The following is a 25,184-nucleotide window of genomic DNA, read 5'->3' as shown; positions in this document are numbered from 1 at the left end:
CAGGATTTCACTCTTTCTTTGGCCGAATAGTACTCTAATGTATACATACCCTACATATTCTTTATCCATTCATCTGTGGATGGTCCGGTTGCTTCCATGTCTTGGCTATTGTAAATAATGCTGCAATGAACATGGGGGTGCATATATCCTATCAAGACAGTGTTTTCATATTTTTCAGACAAATATCCAGAAGTGGAATTGCTGGAACATATGGTAGTTCTGTTTTTAACTTTTTTGAGGAAACTCCATACTATTTTCCAAAGTGACTGCACCAATTTGCATTCATACCAACAGTGCACAAGGATTCCTTTTCTTCACATCCTCACCAACGCTTTATTATTTCTTGTCTTTTTCATGATAGCTTTTCTTACAGATATGAGATGAGATACCTCATTGTGGTTTCGATGTGCATTTCTCTGATTATCAGTGATGTCGAGCATCTTTTCATGTACTTATTGGTTATCTATATGTCATCTTTGGCAAAATGTCTGTTCAGATCGTTTACCCATTTTTTAAAATCATAACAGATTATGATTTGTAACTATTTTCTCCCATCGCATAAGTTTCCTTTTCATTTTATTGTTGCTTTCCTTTGCTATACAGAAGGTTTTTCATTTGATGTAATCCCACTTGCTTTTTTTTGCTTTTGCTACCATACAGGTACTATTACATTAAAAAGGAGACTGAGGCATGGAGAAGTTACATACTTTGCTCATGTTACACAAAAACCAAACTGTGGTGTGAAATTCACACCCAGACAGTCTGACTCCGGAACTTCCCCCTTGGTCACCACCCTTGACACTCTGTATTTCTCTGTAACAGTCTACAGTTTGTTGATCACTTTTACTTAACCTCATTTAAGGGACACTGAGGCAGAATGAGCTACTTCTTAGGAATTAATTTCACTCCAAGGGAGGTGATGACAATTGTATCATGATTGTAGCCATAAACAAGTCCTAATCATAAAAGAACTCACTGCATTCTTATCCCTTGCCAAGCATTTGACCAACAATTCCATTCGTTTTGGACTCACCAGAGTTGCCACATTGCACTCATGGGAGGAAAACAATTTCTTGGTATCAGTATTAGTTTGCTAAGACTGCTGTCACAAAATATCACTAACTGGATGTCATAGAGCAACAACATTGTATTGTCTCACAGTATGGGAGACTCGAGGTCCAAGATCATGGTGTCAGCAGGTTTGGTTCCCTTTAAGAGCCGTGATGATGAATCCACTCCATGCCTCTTGGTGTTCCTTGGCTCACACATGCGTCATCCTGATCTCTGCCTTCATGTTCACATGACCTTCTCCCTCTGTGCCTGCCTATGTGCAAATGTTCTCTTTCTGTAATGACACCAATCATGCTGGATTAGGGACCCACCTTGCTCCAGTGTGACCTCATCTTAATTAATTCATCTTAACAATCCTTTTTCCAATAAGGTTACATTCTGAGTTGCTGGGAGTCAGAACTTCTACATAAGAATGAGGAGGGCTGGGGAGGGACACAATTCAACCTGTAATAGTATCTGTTTCCTTCTGCTCTATCATCCTTTCTGCAGACAAATATGAAAAATTTCTAATGGGGGTGATGGAGGAAGAGAAAGGACTTTTTATGGTGTAACGTAAGAAATAAAATAGGCCGTATCTAGGATTGCCCTCAGTAATGTTACTAGTTGCTTTGAAATCTTGTAAATATTCCAAATAGGCAAAAGTCCTAATTACCATGAATGTTTACTTTAAAAGACAGACCATCTGGGGGTCAACATATTAGTCTTGGGGGTGCAGGAAGGTGCTACCCCAAGAAGATTAAACACTCTTGTTGATAAGGTCTTGCCCTAACTTGTAAAGTTGTATAGATGAGCATATATTTACATATATAAATGAGCATATATTTATATATAAGATACCCAATTTACCTTATAAACATACACAGCAAATAGTACTTAAACCCTTAAAGATGAAAATTCATAAATAAAGGTTCTGTTCATTTCTTCCCACAACTTAGTGGGTCGTCTTGTATCACCTCTAAATGTAACCACTCTCTAGATCAGTCCCTCAGTAAACCTCCTCCAATCAAAAGCTCCTGCTTTCCCACCTCTGTTCTTTTTTCTCTAACATGTGACCTCAGTTTACATGGGCTCTCCACTCCTCCCACCCTCTCTTAAGGTCCATCCACACTTCCCAGAAGAATCTTCCCAGCTCATCCCCTCTCCTCTGAACAGCTGTGGTCTTCATCACAGAAGCATCTCATGTGCCACTTCATCCATAAAACTTACAGCATCTCTTGTTCCCAGTGTTTGTTAAAGATCGGATTCTTCTTGCTTACTTGGTATGCTTTCTCTTCCTCTCTTCAGTGAAAGCAGCCTCCAGGTTCATTGCTGGTTCCATGATGGTCACTAAGTACCTCTGTTTGCTGAAATGATTACTTCTTTTTAAATTAAGTTTTTTAACTTCGAAATAATGTTGGAAGACATTTGGGAAAATAAAAGTGAAGAGAAAAATTAACACCATTCACAGTGTACCCGCAGTCACCATTTGTGTGCCGATGTATTTTTTCCTTCTGATCTTTTTAATGCAGAGTTTTTTATTTTCCTCTCCATTGTTACAATCCATTACATTTTTGTTTGGTTCCTGTTCTGTACTTAGCACAGACATCTCCCCATTTTGTCATACAACCCATCACTATCATCTTTAATAACTGCATGATCGGGGCCGCTGCTTCCTTGTAGTTTATATGCTACACAAAGGATCCAGCCTATGGGGCAAACTGGGGCTGAAACCCAGCCTGCACCCTGCTTACCAAGGTGTGGACCCTGGTGTAGACCCAAACCTCCCCAGAAGAAGAGGGACATTTTTTTTGTTTTTTTTTGCATGATGAAACTGTCTACCTGCTGAGTCACTTGCCAAGTGTTGTTCACAAAGAGATGGTACCTTCCTTACTCAGATCTGCCTGCTCAGAGGGGATGACTGTTCAAAATTACACAGTGTGGCCTTGTGCATGGATTTCTACCAAGTAGATGCCTCATAACTTACTTCATCTTTCCCTCCTAGGTGAAGGGGCCAATTTTTTCTGTGGAATGTTCTTTAGGGTCTCTCTGAGACAAATCTCCATATGGTCCCTCTAGGGTAAGGAATTCAAAAAGGAAGTAACAACCAGCAAGAACCTACTGTATAGCACAGGAAGCACTGCTCAATGTTATGCGGCAGCCTGGATGGGGAGTTTGGGGGAGAGTGGAGACATTTGTCCCTACGGCTGAGTCCCTTTGTTGTCCACCTGAAACTATCACATTGTTAATCAGCCCTACTCCAATACAAAATTTAAAGTTTTAAAACATTTTTAAAGGTTTTTTAGAAAGGAAAGTAACAAGGAGCTTTAGACTGGGAAATGTAACATAGAATGGGGGGAGACCAATAGCTCTGGAGTCAGAAGTGTAACAAAGACACTACTGGTGTTCTCTAAAAGGGCCAAACAGCCATGGTTTCCATAGTTCATTTCTTGGTGCTGTGAGAGGGCAAGGTATGAAATTCTGTTGTTTTCAATAATCTCTTTTACTTTGCTCTTGGAATGACAGAATGAATGTGAGTGCAAGAAAGGATTTCGAGGCAATGGGATTGACTGTGAACCAATAACATCATGCTTAGAACAGACTGAGAAATGTCACCCACTGGTGAGTTACTTGATTTTTCTCATTAGTACTTTAAAACGATTACTTGAGAAAGAAAGAAGTTTGGGTTATATTTTACCTGGGCCCAGTAATGAACAAAATCTCTCTTACTCCCAAAGGGAGTCCCTAAGCAGAATGTGAGTAATTATTGCAAATTTCTCTCCATTCCAAAGCATGGAAGAATCAACACACAATTGCCAGAGAAGATTCCCAGCTAAATCTGAATTTCAAATAAATGACAATCCTTCAGGACAAGCATGACCCAAATATTATATAGGATAGATCTAAACAAAAAATTATTCATGACTTATCTAAAATTCGTTCTTGGTATTTTTATTTGCTAAATCTGCCAATTCTAAATCAACAGACTAGATTCCTATTTTGAACGTCATAACAGAGTTTAACCCAAATTACTGGTGAAAATGCCCATTCAAGGATAAGTTGAGCCTTGTGTTTAAATTAGGGAAAAGCAGGCCCAGATGTTAGAGCTGGTCATGGTCGGATTTTTAAGAGAACAGCACTAAGCACCCAGCATCAGAACCGATGAAAACCCTTAGTCACAATGCTTTTGGTTGCAAATAGCAGAATCCACAAAACTCAACTTAAGCAAAAGAGGACTTTGTTGGATGTATGCCCCCAGGGTAGTTCCATAGGCAGGAATTACAAAACTTCCCAAGGGCTTAGAATCAGGATCAAGGCAGCTTTTTCCGTCAATCCTCTGAGACCATACAGTTTCTCATTTTGCTATTCCCTGTGCTTTTACTTACTCTCTGTCTCTGTCTTGTTCTCTCAAATTTAAGTACAGTTTTTTGCATCTTGGAATATCTGACTCCCCGTTCTTAGAGGGACATCTACCAGTGATGCCCACTAACTCAACAGCATCCCGTGTCCTAATTCTTACTCATAAGAGAAAGGATCTGACCAGGGTCTGGACCAGAAAGGTTCCAGCGCAGCTGGGTCCAGGTGTCCACACATGAACCAGTCAGTGCTTGCCAGGGAGTAGGATGACATGAGCAGGACTACCAGACCCAGCCCTAGTATATGGGAGGTGGATGATTTTCAAAGAAGAAAAAAATGGGAGGAGATGTCCCTAAAGTATCTGTTACCCAAGCGTCATAAGAGCACTTCACAAAGCTGAAGAAACTCCAACAGTCTTAATTTAAGGCTGACTAAGCCCTGGTATTCCAAACATGAGAGGTTATTGGAACTTCCACTTCATTCCAAGGTGTGGAAGAATGAGCATAGCATTGCCAGATAAAGTGCAGGACACCTAGTTAAATTTGAATTTCAGATACACAGTGAATTCTTTTCCAGCACAAGCATGCCCCCAAATAGTATATGGGACATACGTATACATATAAAGCCTCTTTGTTTATCTGAAATTCACATTAACCATGTGTCCTGATTTCTGCTCACTAAACCTCAACAGGGATGAAAAGAATCTAATTGTGATTTCATAAGAGGTAAACCAAACCTGCAGGAAGGGCTGAGGGCCTGTGGGTTACTTCCAGCAATCTTTCAGCCCTGAATTTCACTGTAGACAGAGCCCAAATATTCACAGGTACATCTCAGATCTAATGCTTTATTTAGGAAAGCAGATCATTTCTCTCATCTCCTTTGTATCAGGCAACCTGTCAGCTTACTTCCTCCGGCATCTGGAGTTGTGTTTGCCAAGAGGGCTATGAAGGAGACGGCGTTCTGTGCTATGGAAATGCTGCAGTGGTAAGTCCTCTGAGAGCAACTTCAGGACAGAATCATAAAGACAAAAATCTTCCAGTTTAAAAGAAAAAGACAAACACTCTTGGCTAGGATGCCTTTAAAGTGCTCTTCCAATCATGTGCTCCAGGAGATTCTATCTGAAACAAGCAACTTCTCACAAATGGCATATGTGTTCTATGGGTCACAAATTTTCTACAAATTGAAGGGAGGGAACTTTTATTTGGCAACTTCCGTGTACCAAAGCAGTCTTGACTTCTCTTTCTTACCATTCTGCCTCTTTCCAGTCCCAGACTTCCCAAACAAGCAAATAACAGGCACCTGCTGAGTTCCTGGGCAATCCTGTCCAGGTTGTAGGCCCTCTATAGGTATTCAGAACATGCTGTGCTTACCCCTATCTAGGGTATGTGTGTGTGCACCTGTATGCACCTTCTGTGTACCAGGCATCTTACTAAATCCTTAACATGCTGCTGCACTTCATTTAAACCTCATCACAACACTCTGGCCTTATGCTGTTATTGTGCCCATTTTATTGATGAGGAAACTGAGAGCCTAAGCAAACTTTCCTCACCTCATCAGCTGTCTACATGCAGAGCCCAGCACTTAACCTTCAGCACAATCTGTCAATATAGGACACACCCCACTGGACTATCGCCTCTGGAGGGCAGGTCTTCGTCATGTTTCCTACTTCATTCCTACTGTTCATAAAGATCTTTTGAAATGAGAAAGTAAGTTGGTGAATATTCTCCTCACTCGCTTTTTGCTCAGCTCACTGGAGTTTGGTTCCTGCGCCTCCTCTCAATGGGCACCACTGGTCTCACAGTGCCAGGGCTGTGCCTGCCCTAACATGCTCTTTGACGGCTGCAGCCTCTGACCATGGCTGCCCTGCCTATCAGGGTCCTTCCCACCCTTCACTGCACCTGTTTCTCCTCTTCGTCCCATTAGGCTCATCTCCTGACACCCATACCATGGAGCTTGAACCCCACATTTTCTCTACACTGTCCATGGCCACACTCCCTAAAATTTTAGAACTCTAAAATCCCACTCTCACAATGCTCCTCTCCTCCCAGGGGAAACAAGATCAAGTCCAAGTCCTCCCCCTGGCTCTGCAAGGACCTCACAGGGCCTCAACTCAGTTTGCTTCCAACAATTTTACCAGAGCTGTCGTCTTCCCAGCTCAACACCAGCTCTGTTCCCCTCCACCACAGACCCAGCCTTGGGTCTTTCTCCCCTGAGTTCAGTTCCAGCTTGCACCCTCCTCTCCCTGAAGGGATTATTCGAGCATCTCAGTTCTTGTATCACTTACTAAACTGGTTTACTTTTTAACCAGGGTTTACCAACTTACTCAATAACCTCAACTACTTTCAAAAAGTAGTTAAGACAGCTCTGAGATATATTGTCTTTTGGTAAATTTGCACTTAATAATTGTTATTGCCATTTTCGTGGTGTTCAATAGTTCTTAAAATGTTTTCACATACATTAATGCATGTAATGTTCATAATCCCAGGAGCAAGGTGTCATCATAATCATTATTCAGATTATGTTCTTGCATTCTCAGAGAGGTTAAGCCCAAGATCATACAGCTGGTAAATGGCAGACCCAGGAACTGAACCCAGCCTTTTTAAACTCAAAGTCCAGAGCTTTCCTTACTCTATCACACCTTGAAATGTCACTAATCTACTAGCATTCTGGGTTATCTTTTCAAATCTTAAAGTCCCCAAATCAGCTATAAGTTGCATAAGGTCAGGGGCCAGCTTTTCTCTTTCATATCTTACAGCCTCCCTCACTCCAACCTGGTGCCAATTGTGATGGTTCAGTATATATGTTCATTAACAAACCCCATGGTGGATAAGTTAGAAATAATAGCTAAAACTTACTGTGTCCTACATGCCAGCCTCTATTCTAAGCACTTTAAATATTAAACTTTCCAACTGCCACATCAACCCAAACAGTCAGAACTTTGGTCATCCCTGTTTTACAGCTGGGAACATTGAGGCCCAGAGAGATGAAGTAACTTGCCTAAAGCAGCAGCCCCCAACCTTTTTGGCTCTAGGGACCAGTTTTGTGGAAGACAGGTTTTCCACAAACTGGGAATAGAGGGATGGTTTCAGGATGATTCAAGCATGTTACATTTATTATGCACTTTATTTCTATTATTATTACATCAGCTCCACTCAGAGAATCGGGCATTAGATCACAGAGGTTAGGGATCCCTAACCTAAGGAACTACAAAATGGCTGAACCAGAAAGAAAACCCAGGTGGTTTGGTTCCATGTCCCAAGGCCCTGCTCAATGCTGGTTCTGAAAGCGGGCAGTTTACTGAGCTCTGTGACCTTTCTGAGGGGCTGGGTGGCCATGTCCTTGAAACCAAAATACAGATTTGGACAAACTTGAAGTTGTTGTTTCATTTGAATTTTCTGGAAATACTCCTTTACCTTGAATATAGAAGATAATTTGAGCCAATAAGCATGAAAGAAACTGCATGGCTCTGGCAACATGGGGATTCCTCCAGCCTGGGCATCATTCATGTCGACGGGCAAGGCTGGCAAGGACGATGCCCAGAGCTGCCCTGACATGCCTCTCACTGATCCTCCTCTGTTCTCTCTCCTCCCTCTCTTACATGAAATGAATAAGGAATTGTCCTTTCTCTCCGCTGCAGCTGTATTTAACCAGTGGATAAATGTGAGTACCTTTGTTGAAAATAGGATTGGAAATATATATAATTTTAGAGATACAGACCGCATGTAATAGAAGACTGAAAATGCAGCTAGAGGGGGAGGGAAGGCAGTTGTCTAGAGCAGTGGTTCTCAGCCCTGAGTCCACTTTAGAACCATGTGGAACACACGTCTTTCAATAGCCATACCTAGGCTGCCACCCCCAGATGCTCTGATCTGATTGGCAGAGGTTTGACCTGGGCATCCGTGTATATCAGGAACCTTACAGGTGATTCTAGCATGCAACCAGGGCTCAGTACTTCTAGTCTAGGATAAGCTGGGATGATCGACTTTTCAACCAACCTAAATATATATGTATGGCTTCATTCTTCATTGAAAAATGTCTTTTTACAAACTCAATATGATTCATCATTAGTAATTCCCCAAGTTAGATTTGGCATTTATAGCTGCAATCCTAGCACACTTCATGTGGGTTTTGCCCTCAGCCCAACATGTCCTGAGAAACTGTCCCCTCTCCCTTGGAAAGTTCTAAAACCAAGAATCTGATCTCCAGCATCCCCAGTTGTCTGAATCTCTGTCATCTTTGCCCAAGTGGCCCAAGGTGGCAGGTTCAGCAGCTATTGTGACAAGTGTTTAGTCCCATTTAAGAAGACAGGTGCCAAGATACGCAGTGTGTGGTCAGCAGCCACTCCAGGACAGCTTCCTGTTGCTTCCACATGGGGTATCTCTGACTCCCATCATGTGGGAGAGGAGGGCCCTACAGCAGGTGCTGATTTCCGTAGGACCCACCTCACACGCATGAGTTTGCCTGTGGTGTGCTGTATCCCACTCATCCCAGCTCGCAAGAGCACAGCTTTCCCAGCCCCTCTTGCGATGCTGTCGTGATGGCGGCTAGAAATCAGCCATGATGGGAGAAGTTACACCACAGAAATCAGCAAGCACTGCAAACCAGGGCTTTTGTTTGTTTGTTTGTTTGTTTGTTTTTCTGGAGAGCCAGTTGTTAAACATAAGCCCATCACAGCTTCTACCCAGAACTTTTAATACCTCTAGGCAAATAGATTTGATTTCAGGCCTGCAGTCTCTCTCTCTTGCTGAAAATGTTTCTGGCATGTTCCTACCATCCTTATTAGGCATCCAAGGATTCTCAGGGTCTCTGCACACACGTGTGCACATACACATACATACATGATCCTGTCAAGACTGTTCTCTGCCTGTTCGTTTACACTAAAGGGTGAATGACTGATAAGGATTTGAAGTGCGGCCTGATTAGGAAGATAAACCTTTTGTCAAGGCTCACACATTTAAATAAAAGTAATGAGTCTCAGAAGGAATGTGGAGGCATCAGTCAGTAGGTGGGATGGATTTGGGAAAGGAATCCCTAGGATCTTCCCAGCATCTCTGAAACGATATCACATGGGATATTGGACTTCTGCCAAGGATTAAGTCAGCCCCGTTTGTCCTCTGACATGAGTCAGGCCACTTTCTTTTCCTTCTGGGATTCAGAATGCTTCCCTCCAACACCTGCTGTCGACCACCTCAAACCTTACTGTCCTTGTGCCCTCCCGACAAGCCATTGCGGACATGGACCAAGAAGAGAAAGCCTTTTGGTTGACCAAGAGCAACATCCCCGTCCTCATAAAGTAGGTATTATGTATTTTGTTCTTCACAATGTCTTACTTACTAGCATCAATGTGAATGAAGTGCAGTGGAGGTGGGCCCCCTGGGCCTTCAGTTCCTGGCAACTGAACATGTTCTAGGACTGCCCCTGCCCCCGCTCCTTCCCCCAGGCTGGAAGTAGTCAACATGACTGACAGCCAACTCTGTGCTAACTGACTTTACATACAACCTAGTTAATCCTCTCTGTGAAATAGACATTATAATTATTCCCATTTTACAGATGTGGAAACCAAGGCACAGAGTGATTAAATAACTGACCCCAGAGGCCGTGGCCAATAGTTTCAAGGGGAGAGTTTGAACCTGGTAGTCTGGCTCCAGAACCTACCCTCTTAACTACTCCCACCACCACTGTCTCAAGCATCAATACCTCATTACAGCCCTTATGGACTATTGTTATAGGTACCATACGCTACTGGGCACATACGGAGTTGCTGATCTGCAGGCCCTGTCACCTTCTGACATGCTGGCAACATCTTTGCAGGGCAACTTCCTCCACCTGGTGAAGGCAGATGGGGTGAGAGAGCACCGTATTGGGTCTGTTCAATGGAAACTTGTGACATATGTTCATATTGTACTGTGAAGTTTTTATGTTATGGAAATTTCTGAACATGAGCAAAAATAGATAGAGAATAAACCTCCATGGTAGGCATCACCCAGCTTCAACAACTATCAACATATATTGATACATATACTCACAGAGTTACTGTATAGCAGGGCTCCTATAAAATGAGGCTCTCTGCCCACTGATTGGCCATAGGCTCTTCTATTAGACCACAGACTGATCCAGAAAGACAAATATTTCACTTCTTCTGAGTGAAGGCAGTGGAGTTTCACAACTTGGATTTTTATGTGTGGCTAAGAACTTGTTATTGGTAACCTACTGATTGAATCATTAGAGATCACTACAATATTATACTAAGTTAGCGTCAGTCAGTCAGTCTGCAGATGTTTACTGAACACCTACTGTATGTCAGGAACTGATCAGAGTGCTGGAGACAGGATAGTGCACAGGAAGAGGGGAGCCCTATAGATGCTCACCTTCTGGCATTTTCTACAGCATTTCAAGGACTTGGATTCGGTTTTCTGTGGTGATTTAAAGCTCTTTCTATGAACTGCACAAAATGAGGATAGAGGGTCTACTGGGAAGTGAGAACTACCCCATCAATGGACTGTGGGCCAAGGTCAGAATGCTCTAGAATTGCAGCTCTAAAGCATTTCTGCCTTCCTACCCATCAGCAATGGTGCTGTGAAAAGGTTCTATCTATTTAGTTATTACATAAACATATGTGCTTCATCAGAATAGTCCTTTTAGAAAGTATAAAAGAGTTATATAGGGCCGCATGGTCTCTCTACATTTTATTACAATAATTCTAGAACCTTACTTGCATATATCAGTCAATGGGTGGTTTTCCACTAGTGTTTTAAATCATTGACTCTCTGAACAAGCATTAACTGAACACTCACCTTGGGAAGGTTCATCCCAGGGTTGTAGCTTCAGAAGTAAATCAATTAAGACCTGTGAATTAGAGGAGGTAACTATCAAAGGCACAATCATAATGAGTTCTTTCTTAAGTCGGATATAAATGTCCCCTGTAACCAAAAGAGAGGTGCAAGGCGGCCAGTGTTATTTGCTTCAGGACCTCTGCTGACGTGCCTAGGATGAGACAAGTCCCCTCAGGATCCAGGGTTCCCGGGAAGAATTTCAATCAGAGTGCAGTGGTGGGAGAAGAGGAGAGGAGCCCTGAGAGAGCAGAGGCCAGTTGTGTCATATTTGGCTGGTGGCTGCACGAGTGTGCATTTAGCTTTGCTTACCTCCATTCCCCGTGTATTTCATATTCTTGTAAAGTCAGTAACTGTCTGCATTATTTTGCTAAGGCTGCTGTAACCAAGAACCACAGACTAGGTGGCTTAGACAACAGAAATTGTTGTCTCAGTTCTGCAGGCTGGAAGTCCAAGGTCAAGGTGTGGACAGGGTTGGTTCTGTCTAAGGACTGGGACGTCAGGCGCTCTCTTTGGCTTGCAAATGGCAGTCCTCATATTCATATGGTGTTCTGCCCACATAGCTCCTGTGTCCAAATTTCCTCTTCTTATAAGGACACCGGTCACATTGGATTAGGGTCCACCCTAATGACCTCAATGGATATGAATTTGAGCAAACTCCAGGAGATAGTGAGGGCCAGGGGAGCCTGGCGTGCTACAGTCCATGGGGTCACAAAGAGTCAAACATGACTAAGTGACTGAGAAACAACAATGACCTCATGTTAACTCAGTTACCTGGTATAAAGACCTTGTCTCCAAATAAGGTCACATCCTGAGGCACTGGGGGTTAGGGCTCCAACATATGAATTTGGGGGACACAATTCAACCCACCATAGTATCTACAGTGCTTTTCCAACTACAGGGTCTGTTTAGTGAGCCTCGGCCAGCACTTTTTTAATGAAATAGAATGGAGTAGAATCAATCAGATGCCTCCCACATGGCAGAAGAAATTATTATTTCATTTCAGTTGTGTGTGTGTGTGAGAGAGATCAAATGGCTCACAGTTTTAAAATATTTCTAACCGTACATCATGGTCCAAAAGAGAGAAGGTCGCTACTGCTCAAAATGTGGAAAACCTAGAAACCGTTCAGTCCCTGGGTGTACTCTGTAGGGACTCACCGCCTCACTGTGATACAATTACAGAACATCACAATCGAAGGCGCATCCGTCATCGATGGAGACAATGCCGCCACGAACGGGGTAATACACATCATCGACAAGGTACAAAGCCGCTTCCTCCTACACACGGGGCATCTCCTCCTCTTGTTATTTATCCTCCTATACAGCGTCTTTGCTGGGGTGGGTGAGGGGGGAGTACTTAGCCTTAATATAAAAGTAACCTGCCTCATTATTTGTATTTTAAAACCATTTAGAGGCTCTACTCATTCAGTAAGACTCAGCTATTCTTTACTTATGCCTGTATCCTGCAGTGGGTTCGTATAAAGGGTAGTCGTGTATATCTCTTATTTATGAGACCATCTTACAAGGCACCCAAGAACCTTAGTCTTAGGAAGTCCATACACCCAGGTGGGACATCATCAAGAACTGGAAGAAAGGCAACTATGTGTGTGTCACTGGTCCTCTCCTCTCTGCACTATTATGCCCAAGGAAAAAGAAAAGGGAAATGGTAGAAAATATATTGTGGAAGTTTTATTTTCTCTTCAGATGCAATTCAACAGTATTCAAAGGTATGAAATAGAAAAAAAAATTAAATGGAAAATGACTTTTTAAGCTACCCTATAATTTTCAGTTACTATGTTAAGAACGTCATTTAAATTTAAAGTTAGAATTTAGGGCATATTGGAAAATTTTGAAAAGTAGAAGATTAGAAAAGACAATTAACTAATTGCATTTTAACTAAAATTACTCTCATTTGACACTTATATACTCCCTTTTTTTATTTCAAGTTACAGAATATGTTAACAGTTTCTGTTCAGGAAAGAGAGGCTTCTTATAAGACTTCTGAGTGTGATATTTTCCAAAGACCTTGCAAGTCTCTTGTATTAACAAGAGGCATAAATAAATACATTTTATGAGCAAGTGGTAGGTCACTTGCAGAGAACCATGCTGAGTTTATGCTTCATTTATCAGAAAGCAACATTACCAAGAGTGTTTTTTTCTCCAATCCTGGCTTTTCAAAGTACTAAAAAAACACACTTTTTAAAAAAAAAAATCATGAAATTACCTCTTCTTATCATTTATGTTTTTATTTCTGATGAACACAACCCCATTAGTAAAATGGCACCCCAACCCATCTCCTATACTGAGCGTTATTATCATGGGACCAATTCAAAGTCCTACCTCTTCGAAAGCCTTTCCTGATCTCTACAACCCATATCACCGAGGTTAACATAGTGGCAAGCACATAAGTCCTAGAATCATACAGGATCTGGGTTCAGGCATTCAGCTAACTCTATAACCTTGGGCAAGTTACCTAACCTCTCTGAAGTTCATTTTTCCTCGCTTTGAGGATTGAGCAACACCGTCTCTCTCAATGTCTGCTGCCTAATGAGGCCACAATAAATCTCAGTTTTATTCCCTTTTCCTTCCTCTGAAATCCTGTGGAATTTATGATATGGAACTCATTTGACATAACTGCACCCCCTTGTTAGATGGTTCTTTATGGACTAGGTCATGAGCATCATTCTTGTATGATGGCACGTCCTGGAGGGGTGGAACTGCTTCTTTTCTCTGTCCTGCATCAGCATTACCACCTCACCTGACATGCAGTAAAATTGGAATGATTGACAACCCGTTAGGTGCCAGGCATCATGCCAAGTATCATGCATCACATTTGATTTTCACAACAACCCTAAGAAAGTATGTACCATTCTCCTCACTTGCCAAATGGGACACATGAGGCTCCTATGGCTAAGCAACTGGGTTGAGGAAGAAATGTGTGTGAACACAAAGATTCATGGATGTGTGTCAACTGATTCAAGTTTGCTGCTTAGCCTCCGGGTTGCACTGGCTCCTTGAGGAGCCCCTTTTCTATCTATCCATTGGATACTGTGGTCCCTCTTGTCAGGGCCACCACAAACAGCTATGCAGGCTGTTCCCTGCCTAGTGGGGCCTGTGCTAAGGATGGAATGGGGCTGAAATCCAACCCACTTCATGCCCCAAGCTATACACCCCTGTTTAGTCTTGCAAACTATCAGAGAATGCCTTGTTTCAACTTGAAGTGGCCTCAGGATCACATGGGGTTCCCTGGAAGTTCAGTGGTAAAGAATCCACCTGCCAATGCAGGAGATGCAAATTTAATCCCTGGGTTAGGAGGTCCTCTGAAGGAGGAAATGGCAACTCACTTCAACATTCTTGCCCGGGACATCCCATGGACAGAGGAGCCTGGTGGGCTATAGTCCTTGGTGTCACAAGAACAGACACAACTTAACAGCTAAACAACAGCATTGTAACTACATACTGTTGTGACATGAACCGGTATATTGGAGAGCAGGAAGCCCTGCCAACACAAGCTAACAGAATTTTGGGACTTCCTTTCCCAGGTTCTGGTTCCCCAGAGAGGTCTAACTGGCTCCTTACCAAACCTGCTCACCCGACTGGATGAGATGCCTGACTATTCCAGCTTCCGGGGCTACATCATTGCAAGTACCACATCCTCTGCGTGACCCTCTGCTCAGGTTACCTGGGAACAGAAGTCCCTCACGTGCTCCTGTCTCTCTCCATCACAGCAATATAACCTGGCGACTGCGATCGAGGCTGCTGATGCTTACACGGTGTTTGCTCCAAACAATGATGCCATTGAGAGTTACATCCGAGAGAAGAAGGTCACAACTCTGGTAGGTATCAGCAGTAATAACCCAGGAAACTATTTTCCGGAAATTCAAGCACTTAAAGTTTTCAGTCGATCCACCATGTACCATTTCATTCTTTCATCAAAACTGCCTTGTCAGTACCCACTTATTTAATAGAAACTCAAGCAGAGACTCTCATACCCATTCTGTTCCCAGGTAACCTCCCCCAGGCCAGAGCTGCTCATGTATTTCATCCATAGCCCTGGAAGCACACACTGAGGCTCATAGACACAAAGATGCAGTCTCCCCAGGAACCTGGAAGCATCTTCATAGCCACCCCTCCTCTCCTCCCCGCCTTCTCCCCGGTCCTGCGCAGCAAGCTGTCAACACAAGGGACCTAGAGGGAATGGACTGTCTCCATCTTCCTCCTAGTCTCCCCATCTCTGTCTTCCCTGATTCCTAACATCTGGGGATAAACAGTCAAAACTTTTTCAAAGGACTTTGTGAAATAATACTGGGTTGGCCAAAAGGTTCATTTGTGTTTTTCTGTGACATCTTATGGAAAAACTCAAACGAACTTTTGGGCCAACCCAATGAAAAGCTCCAATCCCTTCACTCTCTGGCTCAAAACCCTTGGGTGGCTCTCCATTTCCTCAGTGACTAAGTCCAGACTGTCTCCCCAGGTACTTATAGCCTCCACAAACTGGTCACAATTTCCTTCTATTCAGTGCTGGTACCAGACTTTCCATTTAGAAGGATCCCAGGGGTGACCCACCCCCAGCCCCATAGCAAGGGAACAAGTTTAAAGTTGTAATTGCACAGCAAGTGTGCTGTTTTCACTTCTAACTTAATATAGGGTAATGGATGCTAAGGAGACAGGGCTGATACTTGAAGTCCCGCTAAGCCACTGTTGGTCCACTGCTCTCTCCCTACCCATTCTCTGCAGACACCTTGTGGTCTAACCAGAGTGATGTCATATAGATCTAAAGACGCCAAAGGCGTGTTTGCTCCTGTCTACACACACACACACACACACACACACACACACACACACACGAACCCTCCAGGCTCTTCTGTCCATGGGGTTTTCCAGGCAAGAATACTGGAGTGGATTGCCATTTCCTCCTCCAGGGGATTTTTCCCACCCATGGATCGAACTGGGTCTTCTGCACTACAGGCAAATTCTTTACCAATGAGCCACCAGGGAAGCCCCCGCCACACACACACACCAGCGCCTCATTCAGGAGGGCTGCCCTTCCTCCTTCCTTGCCTCCTGAATCCTCCGCATCCACATTGATTCTTCAAGTCCAGTCAGGTCAAGTCCAGTCTCACCTTCCTCAGGAAAGCTGGTTCTGGCCCCTTCAGTTCAGTTCAGTTCAGTTGCTCAGTCATGTCTGACTCTTTGCAACCGCATGGACTGCAGCATGCCACGCTTCCCTGTCCATCACCAACTCCTAGAGCTTCCTCAAACTCATGTCCATCGAGTCGGTAATGCCATCCAACCATCTCATCCTCTGTCGTCCCCTTTTCCTCCCACCTTCAGTCATTCCCAGCATCAGAGGCTTTTCAAATGAGTCAATTCTTTGTATCAGGTGGCCAAAGTATTGGAGTTTCAGCTTTAGCATCAGTCCTTCCAATGAATATTCAGGATTGATTTCCTTTAGGCTGGACTGGTTGGATCTCCTTGCAGTCCAAGGGACTCTCAAGAGTCTTCTCCAACACCACAGTTAAAAGCATCAATTCTTCGGTGCTCAGCTTTCCTTATAGTTCAACTCTCACATCCATACATGACTACTGTAAAAACTATAGCTTTGACTAGATGGACTTTTGTTGGAAAAGTAATGTCTCTGCTTTTTAATATGTTGTCTAGGTTGGTTACAACTTTTCTTCCAAGGAGCAAGTGTCTTTTCATGGCTGAAATCACCATCTGCAGTGATTTTAGAGCCCCCCAAAAATAAAGTCTGTCACTGTTTCCATTGTTTCCCCATCTATTTGCCATAAAATGATGGGACCAGATGCCAAGATCTTCATTTTTTGAACGTTGAGTTTTAAGCCAGCTTTTCGACTCTCCTCTTTCATTTTCATCAAGAGGCTCTTCAGTTCCTCTTCACTTTCTACCATAAGGGTGGTGTTATCTGCATATCTGAGATTATTGATATTTCTCCTGGCAATCTTGATTCCAGCTTGTGCTTCATCCAGCCTGGCATATAAGTTAAATAAGCAGGGTGACAATATACAGCCTTGATGTACTCCTTTCCCAATTTAGAACCAGTCTGCTGTTCCATGTCCAGTTCTAACTGTTGCTTCTTGACCTGCATACAGATTTCTCAAGAGTCAGGTCAGATGGTCTGGTATTCCCTTCTCTTGAAGAGTTTCCCACAGTTTGTTGTGATATACACAAAGGCTTTGGTATAATCAGTAAAGCAGAAGTAGATGTTTTTCTGGAACTCTGTTGCTTTTTCAATGATCCAATGGATGTTGGCAATTTGATCTCTGGTTCCTCTGCCTTTTCTAAATCCAGCTTGAACATCTGAAAGTTCATGGTTCACATACTATTGAAGTCTGGCTTGGAGAATTTTGAGCATTACTTTTGCTAGCATGTGAGATGAGTGCAACTGTGCGGTAGTTTGAACCTTCTTTGGCATTGCCTTTCTTTGGGATTGAAATGAAAACGGACCTTTTCCAGTCCTGTGGCCACTACTGAGTTTTCCAAATTTGCTGGCATATTGAGTGCAACACTTTCACAGCATCATCTTTTAGGATTTGAAGTAGCTCAAGTGGAATTCCATCACCTCCACTAGCTTTGTTCGTGGTGATGCTTCCTAAGGCCCACTTGACTTCACATTCCAGGATGTCTGGCTCTGTGAGTGACCACACCATTGTGGTTATCTGTGTCATGAAGATCTTTTTTGTATAGTTCTTCTGTGTATTCTTGCCACCTCCTCTTAGTATCGTCTGCTTCTGTTAGGTCCATACCATTTGTGTCCTTTATTGAGCCCATCTTTGCATGAAATGTTCCCTTGGATCTCTAATTTTCTTGAAGAGATCTCTAGTCTTTCCCATTCTACTGTTTTCCTCTGTTTCTTTGCATTAATCACTGAGGAAGGCTTTCTTATCTCTCTTTGCTATTCTTTGGAACTTTGCATTCGAATGGGTATATCTTTCCTTTTCTCCTATGCCTTTCACTTCTTTTCTTAGCTATTTGTAGGCCTTCTCAGACAGCCATTTTGCCTTTTTGCATTTCTTTTTCTTGGGGATGGTCTTGATCCCTGCCTCCTGTACAATGTCACAAACCTCCGTCCATAGTTCTTCAGGTACTCTGTCTATCAGATCTAATCCCTTGAATCTATTTGTCACTTCCACTGTATAATTGTAAGGGATTTGGTTTAGGTCATACCTGAATAGTCTAGTGATTTTCCCTACGTTCTTCAATTTAAGTCTGAATTTGGCAATAAAGAGTTCATGATCTAAGCCATAGTCAGTTCCCAGTCTTGTTTTTGCTGACTGTATAGAGCTTCTCCATCTTTGACTGCAAAGAATAGAGTCAATCTGATTTTGGTGTTGTCTATCAGGTGATGTCCATGTGTAGAGTCCTCTTGTGTTGTTGGAAGAGGGTGTTTGCTATGACCAGTGCATTCTCTTGGCAAAACTCTATTAGCCTTTGCCCTGCTTTATTCTGTATTCCAAGGCCAAATTTGCCTGTTACTCCAGGTATCTCTTGACTTCCTACTTTTGCATTCCAGTCCCCTATGATGAAAAGGACATCTTTTTGGGGTGTTAGTTCTAGAAGGTCTTGTAGGTCTTCACAGAACCATTCAACTTCAGCTTCTTCAGCATTACTGGTTGGGGCATAGACTTGGATTACTGTGATATTGAATGGTTTGCCTTTGAAACGAACAGAGATCAATCTGTCATTTTTGAGATTGCACCCAACTACTGTATTTCAGACTCTTTTGTTGACTATGAGGCCCTTAACTGGCCCCTTAGCTGCAGATAATCTCTTCTGCCTCTGAGTTCAGACCATCTGTACACCCCATAGCACTTCTACACCTCATATAAGGAAATGTCTTTGCAGGTGGGTAGGTCTTAGTTCTCCAATTAGATGAAAACTCTGGGCATTAGATTTTTGTAACTGGCATGCTGAGCGAGCAGCACTCCTGGAACAGAAGTGGAAGTCATCTTTTCTTTGTCTCCCCACTCCTCCCCCATCCCTTTGAACCTGTTTAGCGGAGAACATTCATTAACTGCCCTGGGATGAAACCTCAGGCAATCTTGCAGAAAATCTTATCATCGCTTTCAGCCACAAACACAATCTCAATTAAGTAAAAATTAAAAAAAAAAATTTTTTTAAACCAACCCCTTGTAGTTATCAACATTTTGAATTGGATTTAAAATTAAATCTTCTTTCCTCGCTTGCCCCATGCTGGTAGTTTGTCCCAACAGGACATTAGAGGAGGGGGCTTGGTCCTTGCACCAATCAGAGTCTATCAGAGTGCAGGGGAGGGATAGATTGGGAGTTTGAGACTGACACGTACTCACAACTCTATTTAAAGTGCCCTTCCATGAAAAAGATATTAGTATAGAAAAGTAAAAATTATTACTAAAAAAAAAGAAATTAGGAGACAGAAACCATACCGGAGAAAATTTAATATTATGAATTGTTTATTGGGTATTAAGCTATATAAATATAATTGAAAGGTAAAATAGAGATAGCATAGAAGCATCTATAACCCCAAAGGCTGGGAGAAGAAAGGAAAGAGGTCAGGACAACTAAAACTTAGAAATATGGAGGGGCCCAGAGAAGCAGTGACTCAGACCCGTGAGGGGCGGGGCCCGTTCGTCTAGTGGCTCTGATGTTGGAGGAGGGTCCCTGGGGGCCCTTGGAGAAGGCATTGCCAGGCTGGTGCTGGCGTCTTGAGGAAGAGGGGAACATGATAGAATCCCTCTGGGAGCCACAGGTCTCTGCCATTCAGATTCAGCTGCCACTGCAAGTGTGATGAGATGCAGCTGGCACGATGCCCAGTGAGTAGCCCAGTGCGTGCCCAGGGACTGGTGGACCTGTGGGCTGACTTTCCCTTCTGTGTGTCATCCAGGAGGAAGACACACTCAGGTATCACGTGGTCTTAGAGGAGAAGCTGCTGAAGAATGACCTGCACAATGGCATGCACCGGGAGACCATGCTGGGCTTCTCCTACCTCCTCGGCTTCTTCCTCCGTGATGACCAGGTGCGATCCTTCCCCTGAAAACACAATGGGCATCCGAGCTCTGTCATCCACCATCACTTCCGCATTGGATAATCTTCACCACCACTTCCTCAGCCTTATCCACAGCAGACAGCTGTCTGTGTTCCACCATAAAGTAATGACTGGGCCAGACAAGGAAGCTCCCCCTTGTCCACCCCATCACCACCCCTCAGACCATCAGTGTGGTCTGACTGGTCTTGGGATTGAATCCCAACAGTTACAGGGCCCTTCAGTTCTGCTTCCTAATAACAGACAGTCCCCAAGCCACCTCCAAGGTGGCAGGGAACCTGGCAGCCAAACGTAACCCCCCAAAGTGGCATGGCCTCAGGGTGTAAGGAGCCACCTGACATGTGAAGGAAGGATCTAGCAGCCAAATGAATGAACATTATTACCACTGCTTATCCATACAGACTGCAGACCTAGGGCCAACTGCCCCCACCCCAGTATCCCAGTATTAATCTCACACAGTCTCTAAGCACTTTAAGTGTTTAGAATTTGTAAAAAGAATTGAGACTAAATATTTTAAACATTTCAGTATGCAATTCTATGTACCTATGTCAAATAGCCAGTGAAACAATCAATCTGAAAATTCAATAAGAAATTCACTATGTGACTCTGGTATAAATTCTCACAAGAAAAGGTAATCAAAACTAATGATTATTTAGGAGAAACTAAGCACTATATTCCGAGAAGGCAATGGCACCCCACTCCAGTACTCTTGCCTGGAAAATCCCATGGACGGAGGAGCCTGGTGGGCTGCAGTCCATGGGGTCGATAGGAGTCAGACACGACTGAGCGACTTCACTTTCACTTTTCACTTTCATGCACTGGAGAAGGAAATGGCAACCCACCCCAGTGTTCTTGCCTGGAGAATCCCAGGGACGGGGGAGCCTGGCGGGCTGCCATCTATGGGGTCGCACAGAGTCGGACATGACTGAAGCTAGTTAGCAGCAGCAGCAGCAAGCACTATATTAAAATGATGAAAATTTAATCCCAAATTTTTAAGCGGTAATATTGTTCCCTGTAAAAAAAAGTGCATGTTTTTAAAAAAGCACAATTTTGAAAACAATATTCTCAGTGTTATCATCATTGAAGCCCAGGTGAATTTTGTGTAACAGTTGCTTTTTTTTTTTTAACATGCTAAGGTTTTGGGTTTTTTTTTTTTTAATCTTTCTGGTTTTTCATTACTTAGAGAATAATCTAACACCAAATATTTCCCTCTGACTCCTATAAATAATCTTACCTATTGTGTAATAATTTTGAGGAGATTCTTTTAAATACATTTTCTTTTTTTTTCCAGGTAAGGCAATTTTTGTTGATAAGGGCCTTCTATTTTTGTTTTTATCTTTGTTATCTTTTATTTCATTGTGTAGAAATGAATATCCTGGTTAGTTGAATCAGTTTTGATTTGGTCATGTTTATTTTCCATGTGTTTGAAAAGTCTTTGATCTAGAGCTTATTTTTTTTCTTTTACAAGAGAGACTTTATCTTAAATAGTTCTCTCTTACAATAGAGGTTTTGCTTTTATTGATAACTCATTCACTCTCAGGACAACAGAGATGTGGGAAAATGCTGTCTAAATAAAGAGACTTGTGTTCAGATCAAAATTCTAATGCAGCTTGTAATTCTTCAAGTAAATCTCATAATAAAAATGATTCAGATTTTTTTATGCCAAATAAACAGTACTACAACATCAGAAGTTCTGACACTTTGATATTTTAAATCAGCTCAGCCTCTTGGAATTCTGCAGATTTGTTTTGTGATCACCATTTGACATCACAAGCAAGGCCCGTGCTGCATCTCCAAACCTACACACAGGCCCTGGACCCCTTCTGTGGACCTCAATCACAATTCAGCCCAACATCCCACGGAAATTCACTTGAGTCCAAGTAAATCGTCAGGGACTTTAACATTCAGTGGAAGTTCAAATTTAAACACTTAATAGAGTCACTTCACTCTTGATGCACTGGGGAGTTTGGGAGATGTTAATCATTTTTAAATGCTCATTAGATATGAAGTTGACATCTGTTTAGTACAACAAAGAATTCCCTCTTCTCCCAACCTCAGCCCTGCTACACCTATACACACGTATGACCGCCCTCCCCCCCAGTTTTTCAAACAGCCACTTGTTTTCAGTTATATTAGTTATACTCAGGAATGAATTAATGGCTTTACTTATTTTACACTAAACAATCATTAAGATATCCTCCCATTAAAAAAAATCAAAACCAAGCAAGTTATAACTCAAAGTTGAATTTAAGTTAGAAATTTAGTTCCCATGTCTTACACGCTTACTGACACACTAGGCAAAGACAGAACAAACAAAGACAATACAAACGTACTGCGAACACCAGAGAAGCCCCAAGGAAAACATGATATGGTTAATGCAGACCTCTGAGCAGTCTCCACACCCTAGAAAGTGATCTCTCAGGTAGATAGATCTATCGGGTAGAACACATTTTTGCAAACTCTAAAACACTCAAATATTATTTTTATTCTTGTATAACGGTAATTTAGTCTTACTGAGGGGTGGTTGCAAGTTAACCAGGAAGCAGAGATATGCTAAAAGGATGCTAAGTTTCATTCTCTATGTCTTGGCTGTGGAAGGCATCCACACCTCTGAGGCCACCAATAACTAGCACAGCTGAGCACATCCTTGGAGACATGTTATCAATGGCACTAACAGAGTGATCGTGATTCAGAATTTTTTGAACAGTGAAAACCGATCATTTGGATGATGGAGAGAAAACTTAGAAATTATCAGGAACAACGTCTTCTTTTTACAAAGGAGGAAATTGAGGTTCAAAGAGGAAAAGCAACTGGCCCAAGGTCACACAGATAGAAGGTACCAGGTGCAGAACTGTCACTCAGCTCTCCTAGGGCAGAGCTGTCTCCAGCACAATGGGCTACACCTGCCAGGCGAATACTGCAGTATCTCCTAGCCTAGGGTCATGTTGACCTCCTCCAATCCCTATCGTCCTTATTTCCCTTAACATCACTGGAGTAAAAATTGGCAGTTAACCTTCCTGTTCACAGCTCTACGTAAATGAGGCTCCGATAAACTACACCAATGTAGCCACTGACAAGGGAGTGATCCATGGCTTGGGGAAAGTGCTGGAAATTCAGAAGAATAGATGCGACATTAACGACACCACTATCGTACGAGTAAGTTCTATCCAAGACCAGTGATGTAACTAAAGAGTGTTGGCTTATTTTTTATAATTTTGAAAGCCTGGGACTCGTCCATTAGAGTATCTCAATTCAGTTCAAAAAACCACTAAAGGAACATCTCTAAATGCCAAGGAGCGTACTTGGTTGTGGCTCTACAGAAATAAATATGACATGACCCTTGCCCTCAATGGGCTCACAGTCTAGTGCCTTGTATGCCTTGGAAAGGCTGCCTGAAGGGTTGTGTTGAGCAGGATTTCAAAGCCATGGTCTTCCTCAAGGGGAAAATTTGTCATGCCCAGCATAGGCATAGGGAAGGAGCCCTGTACACCCACTGGCAGGGTTGGGCCCACCATCGTCTACCAGGAGAGAAAATATGGAAATGGATCATTTCAGTATAATATAGGACAGGTAATTGAGACTTTTTGCTCCATGAGATGGTATAGGTTCTCTCAGTAATAATGATAACTATTAACATCTGTTGGGCACTTTTTATGTGCTAGGCATTGCTCTAAACATTTTACATGTATTAACCCATGGAATCCCCACAACACCCTACAGAGTAAGCACTATCAGTCTGCCCATTTTGCAGATGGGGAAAATGAGCTCTAGGGAGATTAAGTGACACCCCCAGGTTCACAGAGCTAGCAAGTGGCAAAGGAGTTCAAGACCAGGCAGTCTGGGCCCAGAGCGAGAGCTGTGAATGGCCAAGCTATACCTTCCATAGGTGCCAAGTTAAGAACTAGTCACACTGGCCTCCTCCTGTTTAGGAACAGGCTGGCACTTTTAAAATGTCTGTCCTTCTTCACTTGTGAATCTTTGTCTCATGACAGTGGATATTGTCTCCATGCTGACCTCTCAGTTGGACAGTGTGCCCCTAGGGCTGAGGGAACTGTGGGTGATGCATTCTTTAATCTCACAGTCTGGCCCAATTCACTAAATAGTGGGTTTTCAATAAATGAGAGTTGGTGTTAGAGGAATTAGGATTTAACTGAGTTAAGACTCACACAAGATTACAAGCATCTGAAATGTATAGTGGAGAAAGTGATGCTCCAATGTCCATGACCCGAAGTAGCTGAAGTGTTTGGCTCAAAGGGCATGAAAGAGGTTAGCCAGATGAGCTTCTGATTTGCAGTTCTGTAGCCTGAAACCTTCAGCCTCAAGTCTGGAAAATATTTGCAGCCTTGTTTTGATTAAAAGTAATAACCATGAAATACTCACTTTGCCTTTGTGTTTTACCAAGGGAAAGTGTGGAAAGTGTCCCCAGTCGCCCATCTGCCCATTTGGAACTAAACCGCTAGTAAGTATTTCTTTGATATCTTCTTTGATAAAACTGTTTCTGGATCACAGGAAGGTCTGAATTAGAAAGTGAGTCTCCAGCACACCTCATTTCACTGCCCTCCTTCCTTCACTGGGTTTTAATTTAATCTCACCTTCTTAATCTTGTATGCATCTTTCTAAAATCTTGAATCCATTTTTTTGAACCAAAGCAAAATTTTGATTAATAAATAAATAGAAACAGGAGCTCATCTCTACCAGCGCCCTATGGAAGAAGGGATTTTTCAGTTTCTACATCTTCCATATCCCAGTAGCTGGTTGAGGACAGGAGCAGGAAATCTTATCAGAGGAAATGGACTTCACAGTAATACTATTTCAAGCCTTGAGGAGTCCCACCTTCCTGATTCCCTTTATGGTTGAAGTTATAACTAACTTTCGCAAAGAAACACATGACAGACTTGGGGGGTGAC

General features: G+C 42.7%; 1 protein-coding gene and 1 long non-coding RNA gene across 2 annotated transcripts in view; one reads left to right on the top strand and one right to left on the bottom strand.

The window, feature by feature from the left end:
• Positions 1–25,184, top strand: part of STAB2 (stabilin 2) — a 167,785-nt gene that overhangs the window by 74,052 nt on the left and 68,549 nt on the right. Inside the window, exons 26-36 of the mRNA XM_040234847.1 lie at positions 3,574–3,669; positions 5,293–5,388; positions 8,017–8,064; positions 9,561–9,697; positions 10,134–10,248; positions 12,417–12,494; positions 14,777–14,875; positions 14,963–15,070; positions 20,119–20,250; positions 23,305–23,433; positions 24,680–24,736. Coding sequence (XP_040090781.1) covers positions 3,574–3,669; positions 5,293–5,388; positions 8,017–8,064; positions 9,561–9,697; positions 10,134–10,248; positions 12,417–12,494; positions 14,777–14,875; positions 14,963–15,070; positions 20,119–20,250; positions 23,305–23,433; positions 24,680–24,736 — 1,095 coding nt within the window. The remainder of the gene's footprint in view (positions 1–3,573; positions 3,670–5,292; positions 5,389–8,016; positions 8,065–9,560; positions 9,698–10,133; positions 10,249–12,416; positions 12,495–14,776; positions 14,876–14,962; positions 15,071–20,118; positions 20,251–23,304; positions 23,434–24,679; positions 24,737–25,184) is intronic.
• LOC120858654 lies at positions 566–10,488 on the bottom strand. The gene is made up of 3 exons (XR_005719923.1): positions 10,479–10,488; positions 6,364–6,375; positions 566–643 (listed from the first exon to the last, which is right to left on the bottom strand). It is a non-coding gene; the product is annotated as an uncharacterized LOC120858654 (long non-coding RNA).

The sequence above is a fragment of the Oryx dammah genome, unplaced genomic scaffold, assembly GCF_014754425.2.
Source record: "Oryx dammah isolate SB20612 unplaced genomic scaffold, SCBI_Odam_1.1 HiC_scaffold_29, whole genome shotgun sequence".
Lineage (NCBI taxonomy): Eukaryota > Metazoa > Chordata > Mammalia > Artiodactyla > Bovidae > Oryx > Oryx dammah.
Note: the sequence above shows the minus strand (reverse complement) of the source record. Positions and strands in the feature narration are given on the sequence as shown.